Raw genomic sequence first — 16,699 nt, 5'->3', positions numbered from 1 at the left:
AATATTTACTAAGTTAATGAATAAATAAAATCATCTCAAAACTGTAAGAAAACTTAGAATGAAATCAGTCTTCTTAGTTGAGAATCTTAGTGATTATAAATTTATTCACTGATTGGAAAAACATTTCTTGGCACTATCACCAAGCGATGGACCACCCGCTTTGAATCACTGAGTCAGGCAGTAGGCATACGGTGACAAAGAAAACAGATTTGGCTACTGCCCTCAAGGAGCTTAGGAGAGTCATTAAACACCTAAATAATAAAGACAAATAACTAAAAGTGATTAATGCTATCAAGGGACAAAACAGAGCACTCACTGTCTGAGAGAAAAGCAGGGAGACCTAGATTGGTGGGATGGCAACAGTCCAGAAGAATAGTGAAAGAACATGGTCCAGGGGAGGGAATGGCAGGTGCAAAGGCCAGAAGGGAAGACAGAACTTGGCTTTTTTTAAAATACACAGATATATATATATATATATATATATATAATGTTATTGTTTGTTTGTTTTTTACAGAGAGGAAGGGAGAGGGAGAGAGTTAGAAACATCAATCAGCTGTCTCCTGCACACCTCCTGCTGAGGATGTGCCCACAACCAAGGTACATGCCCTTGACCAGAATCGAACCTGGGACCTTTCAGTCCGAAGGCCGACGCTCTATCCACTGAGCCAGATCAGTTAGGGCAGAACTTGGCATTTTTGATGAGCTGAAGGAAAGAGCATACTGAGAAAAGGAGTGAACTAAACAGAGGTAATCATGCAGGGCCTCATAGGCTTAAGAATTTTGGTCTTTATAATAAGAACAACAGGAGCTACTAGAGATGGGGGAGACATGGATGGAACTGACAAGAGCCAATTCACATTTCTGAAAGAACATGTTGGCTGCTCTGTGGAGCAGGGTCATGAGCGGAAGTGGGAGACTTGTCAGGTGGTCACAGCAGTTGTTCAGAAGACAGATGGTGGCTGAATGAAGGTGGTGGCACTGGAGAAGAACATAGTTCATATATTCCAAATACATTATATTTTGGAGGCAGGCTCAGTAAAACTGGAGGACTGATGGGTTCTCAGTATGAGGCAAGTCATTCACTGAGGCTGGGAGAAGGGAGACGATAGGTGTGAGGAGTGAGAAGACATGAAACAATAGAGCGTAGGACAGTAAGCTTACTGGAGAAAAGGGTAAAGTTTCCACATTAACCAAGAGTTTATAGTGATATAACTATGCCTGGAAAGGCAACTTATCCTCCAGGAATACTTAGCATATCCTCAAGCCCAAAGAAAGCAAATAGCTACAGTTTTGTCAGAGAAGACAGACAGGAGAAAAGGGCAAGAGATTTGAGGATATTTGCAAAAATGGCTACAATGGTAGACTATGGAACCTAAGGTGAACAAGGAGGAAAATAAAGAAGACTTAACAAACAGAAACGGCAGGGCTAATGCACTGAAATTCTCAATAATGTTGAAAAATGTCAGCATAGGGGTGCTGGTAAGATAAGAGTGATGCTTTAATTTGTGATTTCAAAGGTGGTGGGCACAATTTGAACAAGGTATGGGATCTGGTAATGGGAGATGGTTATGTAGGATTGAGAAGTTCAGAGAGAGGCCAGGGTGTTAGAAAGAAAGCTGAGGAGTTTAGAAGTAATTTCCCACAGATATGTCCAATTGGGCAAGGGTTTTGAAAGAGATAAAGTCATCACAATAGCAATTAACTACCACCTAACCAACTATAAAATCACTCCATAGCCTTCTAATTATTTCTTTCCATCAATAATGGCACCATTGTCTCAGTCCCTTGATTCAATGACATATATCCAGATTTCTCTTCGGTCAGTTTCATGCGGGGGGGTGGGGGGGGTGGTAAGCAATGCAGCCAGAGACTACTGTGGATCACAACTCTTTCTCAGCTGGCCTGATTGCTGGGGGCAGGATGAAGCAGCAGGAACTCATGTGTCTCACTTTCCTAGTCTTCCCCACCTTTTTCTCTAACTCTTGGAGTTGGGCCAGAATTCTCTCCTTCTCTTCATCAGCTTCCTGAAGTTGGAGATCTGTAAGGCCTTGGATTTCCTCCATATTTTTTAAGTTTTCTTGCAAATAGTGAATTTCATTCTCCAACTGCTGGATCCTTGCTTCATGTTGTCTCTTATCCAAATTAATCTGTGAGGAAATGGGAGTTTCAAAGATAATTTTTAAGCAAAAATATGTTTTACTCAAAATAAAAGCTTTTGAGGGAATTATATTTCATTTTACTAAAAAAACATACTAACAAAATTTTGTAATCAGAGTTACTGGGGATGGTTTTCTCTTGAATATTCTCTAGCATCCATTTTAATGCTTGTCTCATTAAAATAATTACATCAAGAAAAATCAATTCTGGCACCATCCTCTACTGCAGCCATGTGGCATTGTTTGCCTGCATGTTAAGAAACATCTCCCAGGCTTCTAGGACAAGGAAAACACAGTTTCACAAAGAAGCCTGATTTTAACATCAGTAGCCATATGCAGGGTTGAATTTTAGTCACATCCAGCCTGACTTGTTATAAGTGAAAATAACATTTATACTTTATTTACACGAGAAAGGGAGCATTGTAATTTCCTGAAAATTTCAAATATTTGCCAAACACTTCCCTCCGGCTGCCTCTTGCCCTTTTCTTACTCTTGCTTCAAGGGCTCTCTCACAGGCCTGCCTGAACTCTTCTTGTCCATTTGCCAGTTTCTCTTGTTGCAGAGCCATTTCTTCTTGGAGTTTTCTCTCTCTTACTTGTGCTTCCTCTCTTTCCCACTGGGAACATGCAAGAATTTCACTGAATTGTTTCTGCAAATCAGCAAGACTTTTCCCTAAGACATCTGAAGGACTGTGGATTCTGGTAAGGGAAGAAAAAAGATGGTATAAATGTGACATTTTGTTTTGATACTAGATGCCAGGTACAAACATTAGTGCAGGAATAAAAAGAGTGTGGAATGGGACTGGTGTCAATTCATAACAATTTACTGAGCATCTCCTAAGTCATTGTTTTATATTAAATGACTCTTAGTTACTCTAGAACAGTGGTCGGCAAACTCATTAGTCAACAGAGCCAAATATCAACAGTACAACTGAAATTTCTTATGAGAGCCAAATTTTTTAAACAAACTTCTTCTATCTCCATTTCTTCAAAATAGACTCACCCACACTCAAGGGGCCAAAGAGCCGCATGTGGCTCATGAGTTTGCCGATCGTGGCTCTAGAAACATAGGCTAACAATGTTTGCTCAAAGAATAAATGTCCATTTCATATATTTAAATTAGCCTTAGTTTCATCTGATATTTTGTTCTCTATTTAAAATAGGAGAACATAGTGTCTCTATTTCCTAACCATATGCAATGAATTTTCTGGAATGACTCTTTAAATCTTTATGTTTTTAAAATGAAATAATAGCAAAAAGTATAAAATATTTAAAATGTAAAAAAAATCGCCGGGACCGGTTTGGCTCAATGGATAGAGCGTCGGCTTGGGGACTGAAAGGTCCCGGGTTCGATTCCGGTCAAGGGCATGTACCTTGGTTGCGGGCATATCCCCAGTAGGGGGTGTGCAAGAGGCAGCTGATCGATGACTCTCATCGATGTTTCTAACTCTCTATCTCTCTCCCTTCCTCTCTGTACAAAATCAATAAAATATATTTAATAAAATGTAAAAAAAATCAGTGACAGGCAATTTGAATTAAGCAATCTTTTGTCTCAACTATGGACCTATGATAAAGAAAAAGCTTACAAAGGAACTCAGCCATTTTACTGTACTGGGAAAGGTGAGCTCATCACTAGCCCTCACAACTCGGCCCACCATATACTTGAAGGTCTTGATTTTCCATTACCTCATTTCCCCAGCTCCTGATTTCAGTTTTCTCCGTAGCTCATCCACACGAGCTGCCACTTCTTCTGGATGAATCAAACCATCAACTACATGGTTAAGGTGATTCTGGAAATCTTTAAGTTGCTGTTTCAATAGATTATTGTCATCCTGTGAAGGAAGGTAAAATGAGAAGGTAAGTTAGCAAAACAAAATTAAAAATATACCCACATAAACATATAGAACCTGTATTACTTACCATACGTTAGTTTTATTCAACATCTTTTACTAATTATTTTAACCCTTTCCACTCAGACTAACAATATCTAAATCTACTGATCCATCTAAAGTCACAAAAGACACAGTCAGGCACTTACGATGTCTCTTGATGTGATGCAAAAAGAAATTCTTATGAATCACTACTTACGAAAGTCTTCTTGCCAAAAACTAACTTGAATCTAAATAAACCTCCATATGTAACATGATACATGGGGATGCAAACAGTATAATTTAGAATATGAAAAACTATTAACTGTATTCCCCTACCTCCTGAATGATGAATTTATTTCAAACTCAGTGTAACACTGTGAGCTAAAATATAGAGAATTTAGAATTATAATGAACTTCAGTACCTGTCCTACTTAGAGTCATCTTATCTGTAAACTGTCCCTGCCCAATGCCCTGAGGTGGCTATATTTATACTATTGTCTAATCCTGGCTACAAGTGATCTGTCTCAAGGTCAGCCAATCCACTGAAAACAAGTTCTCATTCTTTCCAGATACTGAACCAATATCCAGTATAGCAAGTCTGCATAAAAGCTGGACTTACAAAGATATGCCAGCTCAAGGCTGAAATCCATGCTGGATTACATGCAATGCCCAAAAAGATAGAAAAAGACAAATAAGAGGGCCTTGAAGCCTCTGAAAGATTGTTAGAGCAGCTCTGGTTCTTCGCAAGCAGTCTCTTTTCTTGGGGTGGTGTTGGTGGGTTTCAATTCACTGCAACTAAATGATTTCTGATAAAGACTGGTGTGGAGAGTTTAACTTGAACTCTGTAGGAGGTAAGTTAAATAACTAGAGAAATGAGTTCTATGATAGTCTCACAGCATGAGCCAGCATCCTGGAAAGCTGACTTCAGTTTCTACTTTGGAGAAGGCCCCTGAAGAATAGACTTTAGTCTTTTTTCTTTAATAGATGTATACTGAAGTATTTATGAGTACAATGAAGATGCATGAGATTTTCCTTAAATATTCCAGAAAAAAAAAAAAAGAAGACTAACTGAAACAGAATGGCAGAATGTTGAGAATTGTTTAAAGCTAAGTCAATAAAAGGTCATAAGACTGTTCTCTTTTTTGTGATTATTTGAAATTTTCCACAATAAAAATAAAAAAATAATCTGATGAACACTCAACACATACACACACAGAAATGGAAAACATGTACATCTTTTATGCTATTTGTTTTAGGAGTTGAACTGATAGGAGTAAAAATTAAATTCTAGTTTTTAAATTTCCTTAAACTTTGAGGAAAAAATATTCAAGGCGTTGGAGAAAAGAGAGAATTTAGACGAGTTTAGTCTTATTCGTCACAAACCTCCCTGCATGACTTTTTGGAAGCTTTTCCCAAACCAGAGCAACTCTGCCCCTTCACTTCTGGGGTAGGGTAACAGTTGCCACTCCCATCAACCAAGCGGCTCCTGACCTCACAGATTTGAAAACTGAATATTGACCCAGGTACTTTGTTTGTTCAGACATTTATCCTCTTTGAGAGAATTTAATCATCTGGAAAATCCTGTCCACCTGTTTCTCCTGCAGTTGGTCACATTATTGTGACAACAGCTATAAAAATATTTGGCCAAAGAAAACTTCCACCAATACGAAAAGGATGCAATTTTAATAGCATTCTTTCTGAGACAGGGATGGTAAAAACTGTTTATGGTTAAGAAGTTCTACTGCAGCCCACTCTAATTAAATTCCTGGATAGATATTTCAGTGGAAAAAGATGGAATCAATCCGATAACTTTAGTTTAGTCTGATGACAAATGTGCTTCTAGGAGAAATGCAAGATACTGCTTTCGCCCACGAGTTTTTGAGATATTGCTCTTGCCCATGAGTTTACACAATATTCTTTTTGCTACTGACATTGCCTCCATCTCTTTGCACCATCACATAACAACACTAAAGATATGCACATTAATAATTTTAAAACAATGGGCTCCCAAGGGAACAGAGACTCTCTTACATACTGTCCCACTTAGAATTTCTTTCTTTTTAATGAGAGGCCCAGTGCACAGATTCATGCACTGGTTGGGGACGTGGGTTGCGGGGATCAGCCTGCTGTTTGAGCGCCATTCACTCTGGTCAGCCAAGCAGTGCTCTCACTGTCGGAGCACAATGACCATCAGGGGCAACTCCTGTGTTGAGGTTCTGCCCCCAGGTGGCCAGTGCATATCATACCAACTGTTCGACAGGTTGTTCTGGTCATTCCGCCATTTGGTTGCTGGTTATATATATATATATGTAAATTCAAGTTGCTTACATGTTAGAGCAGATTGTCAAGTTGCTGATTAACAATGTCAACATTTTCAGTGCCCATGTAAGAATATATTCAAACCAAGTCTGTACCTGCAGCTGTTTAAGTTGCTTGCGGAGCTCACTATTTTCTTGGTCCTTTTCTTCTACGAACTGGGCTTTTCCAAGGGCATCCTTTAGGGCTTGCTTCTCCTTCTGAAGTTCTGCTTGAAGGGCTAATTGTTCTAACTATTGTCATAAGAAGCAATGATATGAAAACACAAAATAGCAATAATTTATTATCTAAAAAGGCAAAAAAATTTACATATATATGTAGTCTCTTGCTAGCTATGATTTTGTAACAACTCAATTTAAAGTTTGTATTTCCAAATTACAGATCCAAGGTAATTTTTTTCACATGCCTCCTTAAATATTGATACTTAAAGGAGAGTAAGTATCAAAATCAGCTCAGAATCTCCATGGGAATAGGAGGCCCAGCAGCTCCTTCCAAAAGCTCTGTGAGTGATCCAACAATTACTGCTATACTTCCGCTTAGACCAATTCTTCTCAAACTGTGGTCCTCAAACACCTGCATCAAAATCACTTGGTGTGCCTGTTAAAAATGCATAAGCCTTGCCCTGGCTAGGTAGCTCAGTTGGTTAGAGAGTCCTCCCAACACAAGGTTGAATGTATAAATAAATGGAACAACAAACTGATGTTTTTCTCTATCTCTTAAAAAAAAAAAAAAAAAAAAAAGCATAAACCTGGACTCATCTCAGACTTGATGGACCAGAATATCTAGGATGGGGCCCAGGGATCTGTACTCAACAAGCTTCACAAGTGATTTCACAAATGTATCAATCAAGACCTGTAGAGCAGAGAGAGATCCATTATGCTATCTACCATCACTGTGTGCTTTGAAGATCAATCCTAGCAGTCCTAATGCCAAAAAAGGGAATGCATCCTTCACTATGAATTTGTGAAAAGACCAGAGTGTTTATATTTTTGTCAAGACTTTGTTATTTTAATTTTTTTCCCCCAATCTTCTATTTTCTTCACTTTGATCATAGCACTTTAGTTTCCCCTCAATGCTGTTATCAACTGTAGTTTTATAAAACTTGGTAATCTTAAAAAATATAATCCTAACAGTTGGTAAGTGGTCATTTGATATCTGATAGATAAAGGAATACAAAATAATTAATATAATAAGACCTATTTTTACTTCTTTTTCTAATCAGCCAAATGCTATTTCACATAAATTCCTGGGATTCAAACTATCTTATTTTATTTCACTTTCATCGAATAAGAACATATTAACTTTCCCTCATGTTCCAGTCTGTTTCTGAGAACACAGAAACAGACACACTGCGCTCTGAGTCTAAGGGGGAAATGGACAATGTAAACAAATGATCACCAGACACATGATAAATGCTCTGATCAAGCACAAGGTATTGGAAAACCAAAGCAGAATCCTGACCCAGATTTTTAGCAGGCAGACAGTGAAGGTCAGGGTGTCCCTGAACCTGGAGGAAGATGCAGCCCATTTGGCTAAGTGCTACATAAATCTGTATTTTTAATCAGATAAAGAATATACTATACTATAACTGGCCTCTGCCAGCCTCTCTGCCTTTATCTTTCACCCTCTTTCCCTACTCCTCTCCTTGCTCCTGGGATACTGGAAGTATACTTTCAGCACTTTTTCATGCATTATGCTCTTTGTCTTTGCCTCTACACCTATAACATTTAGCCTTTTTACCCTTACCACTTTCACCCCACTCCCTATTCATGGCTTGGCTGAAACATCATTTCTAGAGAGTAGTCTTCCCTCACCACCCCTCTCCCAGCCACAAAACCCTACCTCTTTCTTTCTCCCACACCTCTTTCACTACTGGACTGTCAGTTTCACAAGGACAGTGACCATGTCTGTGCTGCTCTCTGCAACATTCATAGCACCTGACCCTCAATGGCCAATCAATAAGTATTTATGGATAAATATTTGTCCAATTTGCAAATATAATTTAAATGAGTGGATTATTTCACTCAACCAAAATATGAAGTTGCAAAATAAAATGTAGCATCAACTTAAAAGAGGTCTCTTAAAGCTGTTTTGAGAAAGACTAGAATTTATTGAATAACAACTTCTAGGTGCTTTCATGTCCATTATCTCCCTTATCCTCATCATAGCCATTTTATAGAGGAAGAGGCATTTGTCAGAGACTCAGAACAATGGAGTGATTTATACTTGTTCACATAGGGGAGTATTTGAACTCGGAATGTCTGACTCCAAAAATGTGCTCTTCCCATCACTCCACATATATTACCGTATTTTTTGGACCATAAGACGCACTTTTTTCCCCCCAGAAGTGGGGGGGAAAAGTCCTTGCGTCTTATGGTCCAAATATAGCCTACACATATACTTTTAAAAAAAAGTTTTTTTACTTGCCCGGCTCTGTGTGGTCTCTGTGTGCTTGCCCGGCTCTAAAATGGTTCTAAATGCTGCTGTTTACTTTACAGGGTTGATTACATGTGTTTATGACTGTGATGTTGGGTTTTAATGCACATAAAATATTTTAGGATACTATTTGTTTCAGAATCTTTTTTTCTTTATTTCCCTTCTCTAAAAACTGGTGCGTCTTATGGTCCGGAGCGTCTTATGGTCCGAAAAATACGGTATATTAAGTACTCAATTTTACATTACATTAAAGGAAGACTGATATGTTAAGGCCACAGGCTACTTGGTTTCTAGACGGTTTTATGCTCTTACTTACCTGGCTGAGACTTGTTAGTTTTTCCATGTCTTCCTTGAGCTGATTGGCTTCAGCATCTCGTACTTTCAGCTGAGCCTCGAGCTCAGCCTCATAGGCACTGAGATCTCCCTGGGTCTGCTGCAGAGATGCATTCACCTCATGCTGCTCTTGGAGGGCACTTTCTAGCTCTGCAAGTTCCTGTAAGGATTCGGGGTATGTTGAACTACAAAACCATCACTGAGCTGTTTAAGCATCTGCAAATCATTATAAGTAACTTGATCACAGTAAACCAAATGCTGGCCAGCCTGGCACAGAAAGTGTTCATTAGCAATATCATGAAGCCACGGGCTGGGCCAGGCTGAAAAGTAAATGTAATCAGAAATATAATCTGACTAAATGTAATCAGAAAAACTAGTACGCTACCAACATGTTTCCCAAAGTGTAATATTTTAATTGTGCCTGCACAAGTAAAAACAAAAAGAAAGAAAAAGAGAGGACAATAAAATTTAAAACTTATTTTCTATCAGACACTGGAATAAATGTTTTCACATTCATTATTTCATTTTATCTTCACAATTACTGTGTATGACAAGATATTATTATTTTTGTTGTTTCCCCCCATTCCTCTATCTCCAGATAGGAGAATGAACACCTGAGTAGATGGCATGAGGTTGTGTAGCTAAAAAAAGACATAGTCAGAATATGAGCTGAGATCTCTGACTCTAAAGCCCATACTCTTTATATTAAACCACAGTATGTTCACTTATCAGAACAAAATGGTATGAGCACTCTCAAATATTAAGGATAACAGAATAACTTAAATGAGTAGTAGCTAACAATACAAGTACATATTAATCAACATACCTCAATTCTGAGTCATTTTAGCCCATCTGTATTTTAATTAAACATTACAGCTTGTATCTACTTATTTTGGATCTTAAAGAATTAGATCAAATTATTTTGGATTAAACAGGGGAATCCTACGACGAGAACTTCTATAGAAGACTTTCTCAACAGATGGTCCAAAAAGCACATCTGAATCATTTGGGTTGCCTATTCAAAATGCAGACTTCATCTATAATCAACAAAGGATTAGTTTCTATATATATAGAGAATTCCTACACATTGTTAAGAAAAAGACAAACAATCCAATAGAAAAATGGGCAACACATATGAATAGGGAATTCAGTGAAGAGGAACACTGAATGGTAAATAAACAAATGAAAGGTGCTCAACCTCTCCAGTAAACCAGGGGGAAATAAAGTTAAAAGAAGACACTATTTTATACAGAGCACAGAAAACATGTTAAATACACAATGAAGAAACAATCAGACAAATCCTGTAATGTGGAACACTCTATAGGACTACCACCTGGATACACATACCCATAAACACAAGCTATTTTAAAAGATATTCTTGGCCTTGACCGGTTTGGATCACTGGACAGAGCATCGGCCTGCGGACTGAAGGGTCCCAGGTTTGATTCCGATCAAGGGCATGTGCCTCGGTTGCGGACACATCCCCAGTGGAGGGTGTGCAAGAGGCAGCTGATCAATGTTTCTCTCTCATTGATGTTTCTAACTCTCTGTCCCTCTCCCTTCCTCTCTGTAAAAAATCAATAAGATATATATTTAAAAAAAAGATATTCTTGGCACAACTGGGAAAATTTGAATATGGTTCAAATACTAGATGACATTATGGAATTACTGTTAATTTTCCCACGTGTAATAATGGTATCAGAGTGACATAGGGGGGGAAAAGTTCTGTTTTTTAAAAAAATATTTTATTGATTTTTTTTTTTACAGAGAGGAAGGGAGAGGGACAGAGAGTTAGAAACACCAATGAGAGAGAAACATTGATTAGTTGCCTCCTGCACACCTCCTACTGGGGATGTGCCCACAAACAAGGCATATGCCTTTGACCGGAATTGAACCTGGGACCCTTCAGTCTGCAGGCCGAACTCTTACCCACTGAGCCAAACTGGTTAGGGCAAAAGTTCTTATTTTGAAGAAGAAATGTGTACTGAAGGGATGGATGATGTCAAACAATACTATATATTGCTTTAAATGCATACATCTATAGATGTAAAAGGCTAATATGCAAAGTGTCCTCTTGGGAGTTCAACCAAGAGACCTGGAGTTCTATCACTCACTATGATGTGCCCTGACCATCAGAGGGCAGCATGAAACAAAGGAAGGACCCAGCAGGCAGCCAGGGAAGAAAGGCCCTGGGTGGCAGCAGGAAGGCCCCAATTGGCCCTGATCAGTGGCCCTGATCAGTGGCCAGGCCTAGGGACCCTACCCATGCCAGGCCTCTAATATATAAAGAGGGATGCAGGAAAATAATCATATTCAGGACTTTATTAGCTATGGTATGGGGTACACAGAGAGTTTCAACTACATCTGCAATGTTTTATTTCTTAAGCTAAATTGTGAGTACATGGTGTTAAATACTAAATTTGGTATTTTTATAGGCTTGAAAATTTTCATGTTAAAATATTCAAATTTCCAGAGCCAGTTCTATTGAGGATGAGGTTTGGGAACCTGGGTTTTCATGCATGATAGTTTGCCAAACAACTAAAAAAGAGATCATGAAATCTCCTAATAAATGGCAACAAATAAGGTAAAAGGGTATAATACTGTCTGTTTTCTCTGTAAATTAATGTTAAAATTATGAAGTAATGACAAAAAAAAGAAAAATTATTGTACTTAATTTTAGGACTTAAATAATAAAATATGAACATTTAATACCACATTTATAATAGCCACAACTTCATATTAGTTAGAGTTATTTGATAATGTCTTTCAGGAACAGAAACTCAGCTAAAATAAGCTTCCATTCTTAGTAAAGGAAAACAATAATTCCAAATGTATCACAACTAAAGGGAAAAAACAAGACTAAATAGCCACTAATACTTTTTGCCACTTATACTAGCACTGCTGCTAACTTGTTTAGCTTACTTAATTTGGACATCATCTATTTCTGAGGCAAGGGAAAACAGGAAAGAAAAAAACAAATCATACCTTCCTCATATTTTCTGCATCTATGGCAACTATTTCCAGTTGGTCCCTCTCCTGCTCAACCTCAGTCAGTCTCCGCAGCAACGTCTCTTTCTCATCCTGGAGCTTCCTGCACTCATTCTGGGCCTGACTTGCCTGGCCTTTGATAGTCTCCAAGTATTCTTGCAACCCACTGATGACACCTTCTAAATCCTTCTTCAGGGCTTCATTTGCTGCTATTTGGCCTAAGACAAAAAAAAAAAAAAAAAAAAAAAGGGGGGGGGGGGGAGGTAATAGTGTATATAAGAAGATGCTTTCAAGATATATCGAATATAAATAATACCGCATTTAGACTCCTTAGTTACTTGTTACCAGCTAAGATTGTAAATCTAATAAGGTTTCAATTATTTCCTACTACCTTATTTTTCTTTTTCAAGATATAATAGTTTTCCCCTTATTATCTCTAGTACAGTAGTATTAAGCAGGTATACAATAAAAATAGCATATTCAGTGATCATTGCTTATAAAATGCTTAATTCTTGCTGTAAAAAGTTTAAAGTAATCATTTCCAAATAAAATTAAAAATGTACACAAACTGAGTTATTGCTGCTAGATATACAAAATAAAAGCCACTCAACAAACAAGACTAATCCAAGACTGTGAATATAAACATGAATCCTAAAGACAAAAAAATAAAAATAAAAATAAAAATTATCCCCAACCATACATTAGGTACCTAGTATGTGCCAGGCACTTTATGAACATTATCTCACTTAATCTTCCCAACAACTAATGACGTAGACAATAATAATATGTCCCAGGTCATGCAGCTGATAATGGCAAAACAGGGACTGGGATCTTATGCCAAGTGGAGGCTCTCACCACTATAACCTTTCATCCTCCCCTTCCACAATGGCAATGTCACAATTTAAATTTGCATTGCAAAAGTAGATCCTAAAATTCTTTCTACACTCCCCTTGTAACTAGACACTGAATACTCTGAAATCAATGGGCTCTTTGCTCCTGAAAGGATTTTATGCCTTGAGGAAGACAATCCCATGCCAGAGTTTATCATGATCATGTAGCTAACGTCCTGCCTACTGTCTGCAATGACCTGACTCACTAGGACATCAACACAAAATTAAATAAATTTAAATTTTTTTTATTATATACTGTGTACTGTGTCAATATTTCCCTATCAAATACTAGCACTTAAGAGCTGAAGCATATTTAGCTAATATCTAGATTAATGCTTGCCTGGGTGCCATTTGTTTTTAATACTAAAACTAATTTATCTTTAAATCAACTTAAATTCTCACCTTCAGTAAGCTGTTGTTCAAGGTCCTTAATCTCTTCAGTTTCTTTAGCAATTCTAGAAAGTATCTCATCCAAACGGCTTTCAAGTTGTTTGTACTGCTTGTTCATAATGTCAAGCTGTTGTTCTTTACCCCTTTTCTGAGCCTTCATATGGCACTGAATTGAAAAACAAGCAAATTCAAAAAACTTTTAAAAATAATAATCCTTAACATTTCTAAAGAAAAACTGGAAAAATAAAATGAAATAATTTGCATATGTTGTGTGTCAGGCTGTGTGTTTTTTTCACATGAGTTTTCATTTGACTTGATATTGGAACCTCCTCCATTTTAGAGATGAGCAAATTGTGTATAAAAGAGGGTAAGGGCATAGCGAGTAGGTAATGCTCAGAGTTCAATGAACTGCATTAAAATATGTCTCTTTAAAAAGGTTTCCAAAAAGTTAATTGATTATATATACATCTAGAAAAATAATATATTCCAAATGTTAACAAGAATTATATATCTGGGTGGAAAGATTACAAGAGGTTTTTTTGTTTTTGTTTTTTTTTAAATGAGTTTTGTATATTTAAAATAATTTTTAAAATAAAAAAGTGATATCTTTTAAATGAAAACAACATATATATTTTTTAAAAAGTTAAATCTTTATTGTTCAGATTATTACAATTGTTCCTCTTTCCCCCCCCCCATAGCTCCCCTCTACCTGGTTCCCACCCCACCCTCTGCCCTTACCTCCTCCTCACTGTACAACATATGTACTTTTAAAAAAGATTTGTTTATAGAATAGGGACATGAAATGAAAACTTACTTGAAACTCAAGTTTCTTTTCAATTCCTTACACGACACATTTTTTTTTTTTTTTTTTTTTTTTTTAGGTTCCATAAACTGGGAGCTCAGAGGGACCTCAAAGCCTATTTAGACCCAGTGATTCTCAAGATGGAGGACCAGCCCTCTGGAGGTAAACTCCTCTACTAACTACATATCCACCTGGTGGAAAACAGAGCTTTCACACCCATAGACCATCTCACACTCTGACAGGAATCAATTTAGAGAGCTACTGGTAACTGAAAAGATTGGATTGTATTTCTCAGGTGTGCTGGGGGACAGGGAGGGAGAAAACTGATAACTAGGGAGCAGTCAAACTCTTCCTTTTACACATGAGAAAACTACGTCTCAGATTCATCAAATGACTTGCCCAGGTTATCTGGAGACTGTTCATATGGAAACAAAACAATTACCCAGGGAATCTTTGCCCTCTCACTAACACCTCAAAGGCTCTAACCTCCTTCCCCCATCAGAGGAAAAGAATAATAAATCAAGTTATCGAGAAAAAACTAAATTACAGTCTAAACAACAAACTCCAAGACTCAATTGATTATAAATGAACATTTTTCAAGTTTAGAAGTCCGTTGCCTCCAAAGACAAGAACGAATGAATGGTAGCTTGATCAGAAGGGTTTAAATGTACTACTGGTAAAACTTGATGGGCTTTTCAAAACTCTTCTTTTTCCACCCATTTCCAAAATACCCATCCAAAATCTTTCTGAAAAAGTAACTGCAGGTACAGCTTAAATCCTAAGGAAATTTAGGATTTTTTATGGCTCAGGACAGAATGAAAAAACAAAAAAACTCTTGCATTCATCTATTAATAAATCTTTAAAATTCACCATTAAAATGTTAACTGAAATCTTTTTACACGCAGGACAAAACGTTGGTTCAGTATGCCCATGATTTGCATTACACATGGAAGCAAAAGCTCACAAAAGAATTATTGTAAAAACAGGAACTTACACATGACTCCACCTCTTTTTAAGCCCTTTGTAGAGAGAAAATGCTCCTACCTTAACTTAGAATTTGTCCTGTTAAAACTGAGCCGTTGAGAACAAGGAAATTGTGGGCGGAACGCTTTCCAATGTCTTCAAATTTTAAGTGCACTTCCCTCTCTGACAGCCACATTTTTGTAAACGCCTCCGTCTCTGTAACTTCCCAGCTCTTCAAACCACGTTCCGGGTCTAAAGTAAGTGGCAGCCCAGCTGGTCCAATCATGAGCAGCCTCCGTTGGTCCCACAACACAGGAAGCTCCCGAGGGCCAATCACGCACACTCTTTGCAAAAGCTTACTTCAGGCTAAATCCCCACAGAGAATAGTTGCCGTTTGCTTCCACAGGGCTTGGCCACATAGGGAAGAGCTATATAAATCCTCCTTTATTATTTGCTCTTGTGACTTATATGCTACTAGCTATGACCATTTTAAATAACCAAAAGAAGATTTGATTTTTAATGTTTTTCTTTTGAAACTAGTTAAATGTTTATGTTTGTTGAAAACCTGACTTAAACCCAGTTAAAAATAATTAATCTCTTTAGACCTTTAATTCCTTTGGGAAGAGGGTCATTGTAACAGAATAAGCATGGGCTCTACCTCTTCCTAAATGGGTGAGTGTGGGAAATCATTTAATTTTTCTAAATCATATTCTCATCTTCTGCAAATGAAAAAAGAAAAGTCACCAGATATAAGAATGCTATGATAAAGTTCCTCACCAGTATATGCAAAAACCAGCACTATGTAAGACATTTTTGGGACTTAATATATTTGCTTTCCATCATATCTCAGAATCATATACTGTTTTCTAATCTCTCAAGTTTTTACTTTTAAATTATATATGCTATTCAGAAAGATACCTCATCTAATTAGATAAAAATTAATTGAATAAAAGCCTATCCACATCTGTAAAAAAATATGCAGGGATCCCACTCTTGCAGGGATTCTATCCCTTTTGCTAAAATGTTCATATTTGTAGCCTAAAATGGGGTGTCTAACACTAGCCAATAAGGTGACTTTGTGCTAGTAGAAAAAGTTGCTCCCTCTGGTGAGCAAATTAAAAAGACACATCCTCTGGTGTTCAGACTAAAGTGGAAACCTTAGGAACTAACATACAGTAGTTTTAACAATACTAAAAAGGAACCTTAAATCTGGTTTCTATGTTTCATCCTCACTAACACAAATTGATTTTGACTATCTTCAAAACTTGGATACCATTCCTACTTCTCATTTTACTCCTTCCAGTATGTAATTCTTTACATAAATACAGTGAGCATTAGACTCCCTGTCTGCCAGGAACATCATAGTCATTTATTGAAAGTGAACTACAATCTAGGTTATAAGTAGATCACAAAACTGAAGAGGCAACAAAGGAGCCTGAGGTAGTACCTATAAGCAGATTCCTTCCTACTTTCTTTGATGCAAGCATGCATAAACATAGGGCTGGTCCTGGGGATACAGTTCCAATCCTCAGGGGCCTCACATGGGGTGGTAAGA

The 16,699-nt window shown here is 37.4% G+C and overlaps 1 protein-coding gene and 1 long non-coding RNA gene across 5 annotated transcripts in view; one reads left to right on the top strand and one right to left on the bottom strand.

Moving 5' to 3' along the window:
- Positions 1–16,699, bottom strand: part of CNTRL (centriolin) — an 87,261-nt gene that overhangs the window by 37,581 nt on the left and 32,981 nt on the right. For 3 of the 4 annotated variants that reach the window (XM_036432862.2, XM_036432863.2, XM_045579875.1), the window contains 7 exons: positions 13,392–13,545; positions 12,097–12,317; positions 9,095–9,271; positions 6,441–6,575; positions 3,842–3,987; positions 2,647–2,854; positions 1,968–2,147 (listed from right to left, as the gene is read on the bottom strand). In XM_036432862.2, coding sequence (XP_036288755.1) covers positions 1,968–2,147; positions 2,647–2,854; positions 3,842–3,987; positions 6,441–6,575; positions 9,095–9,271; positions 12,097–12,317; positions 13,392–13,545 — 1,221 coding nt within the window. Of the gene's footprint in view, positions 1–1,967; positions 2,148–2,646; positions 2,855–3,841; positions 3,988–6,440; positions 6,576–9,094; positions 9,272–12,096; positions 12,318–13,391; positions 13,546–15,225; positions 15,390–16,699 lie in introns of those variants that run through there. The other variant, XM_036432867.2, reaches the window with a different exon arrangement.
- LOC118716119 lies at positions 2,181–10,636 on the top strand. Its single transcript, XR_004987060.1, has 3 exons — positions 2,181–2,193; positions 9,844–9,852; positions 10,484–10,636. It is a non-coding gene; the product is annotated as an uncharacterized LOC118716119 (long non-coding RNA).

The sequence above is a fragment of the Pipistrellus kuhlii genome, unplaced genomic scaffold (assembly GCF_014108245.1).
Source record: "Pipistrellus kuhlii isolate mPipKuh1 unplaced genomic scaffold, mPipKuh1.p scaffold_m20_p_12, whole genome shotgun sequence".
In the NCBI taxonomy this organism is placed as follows: Eukaryota; Metazoa; Chordata; class Mammalia; order Chiroptera; family Vespertilionidae; genus Pipistrellus; species Pipistrellus kuhlii.
The sequence above is the reverse complement of the archived record's forward strand: the minus strand, read 5'-3'. Positions and strand labels throughout refer to the sequence as shown.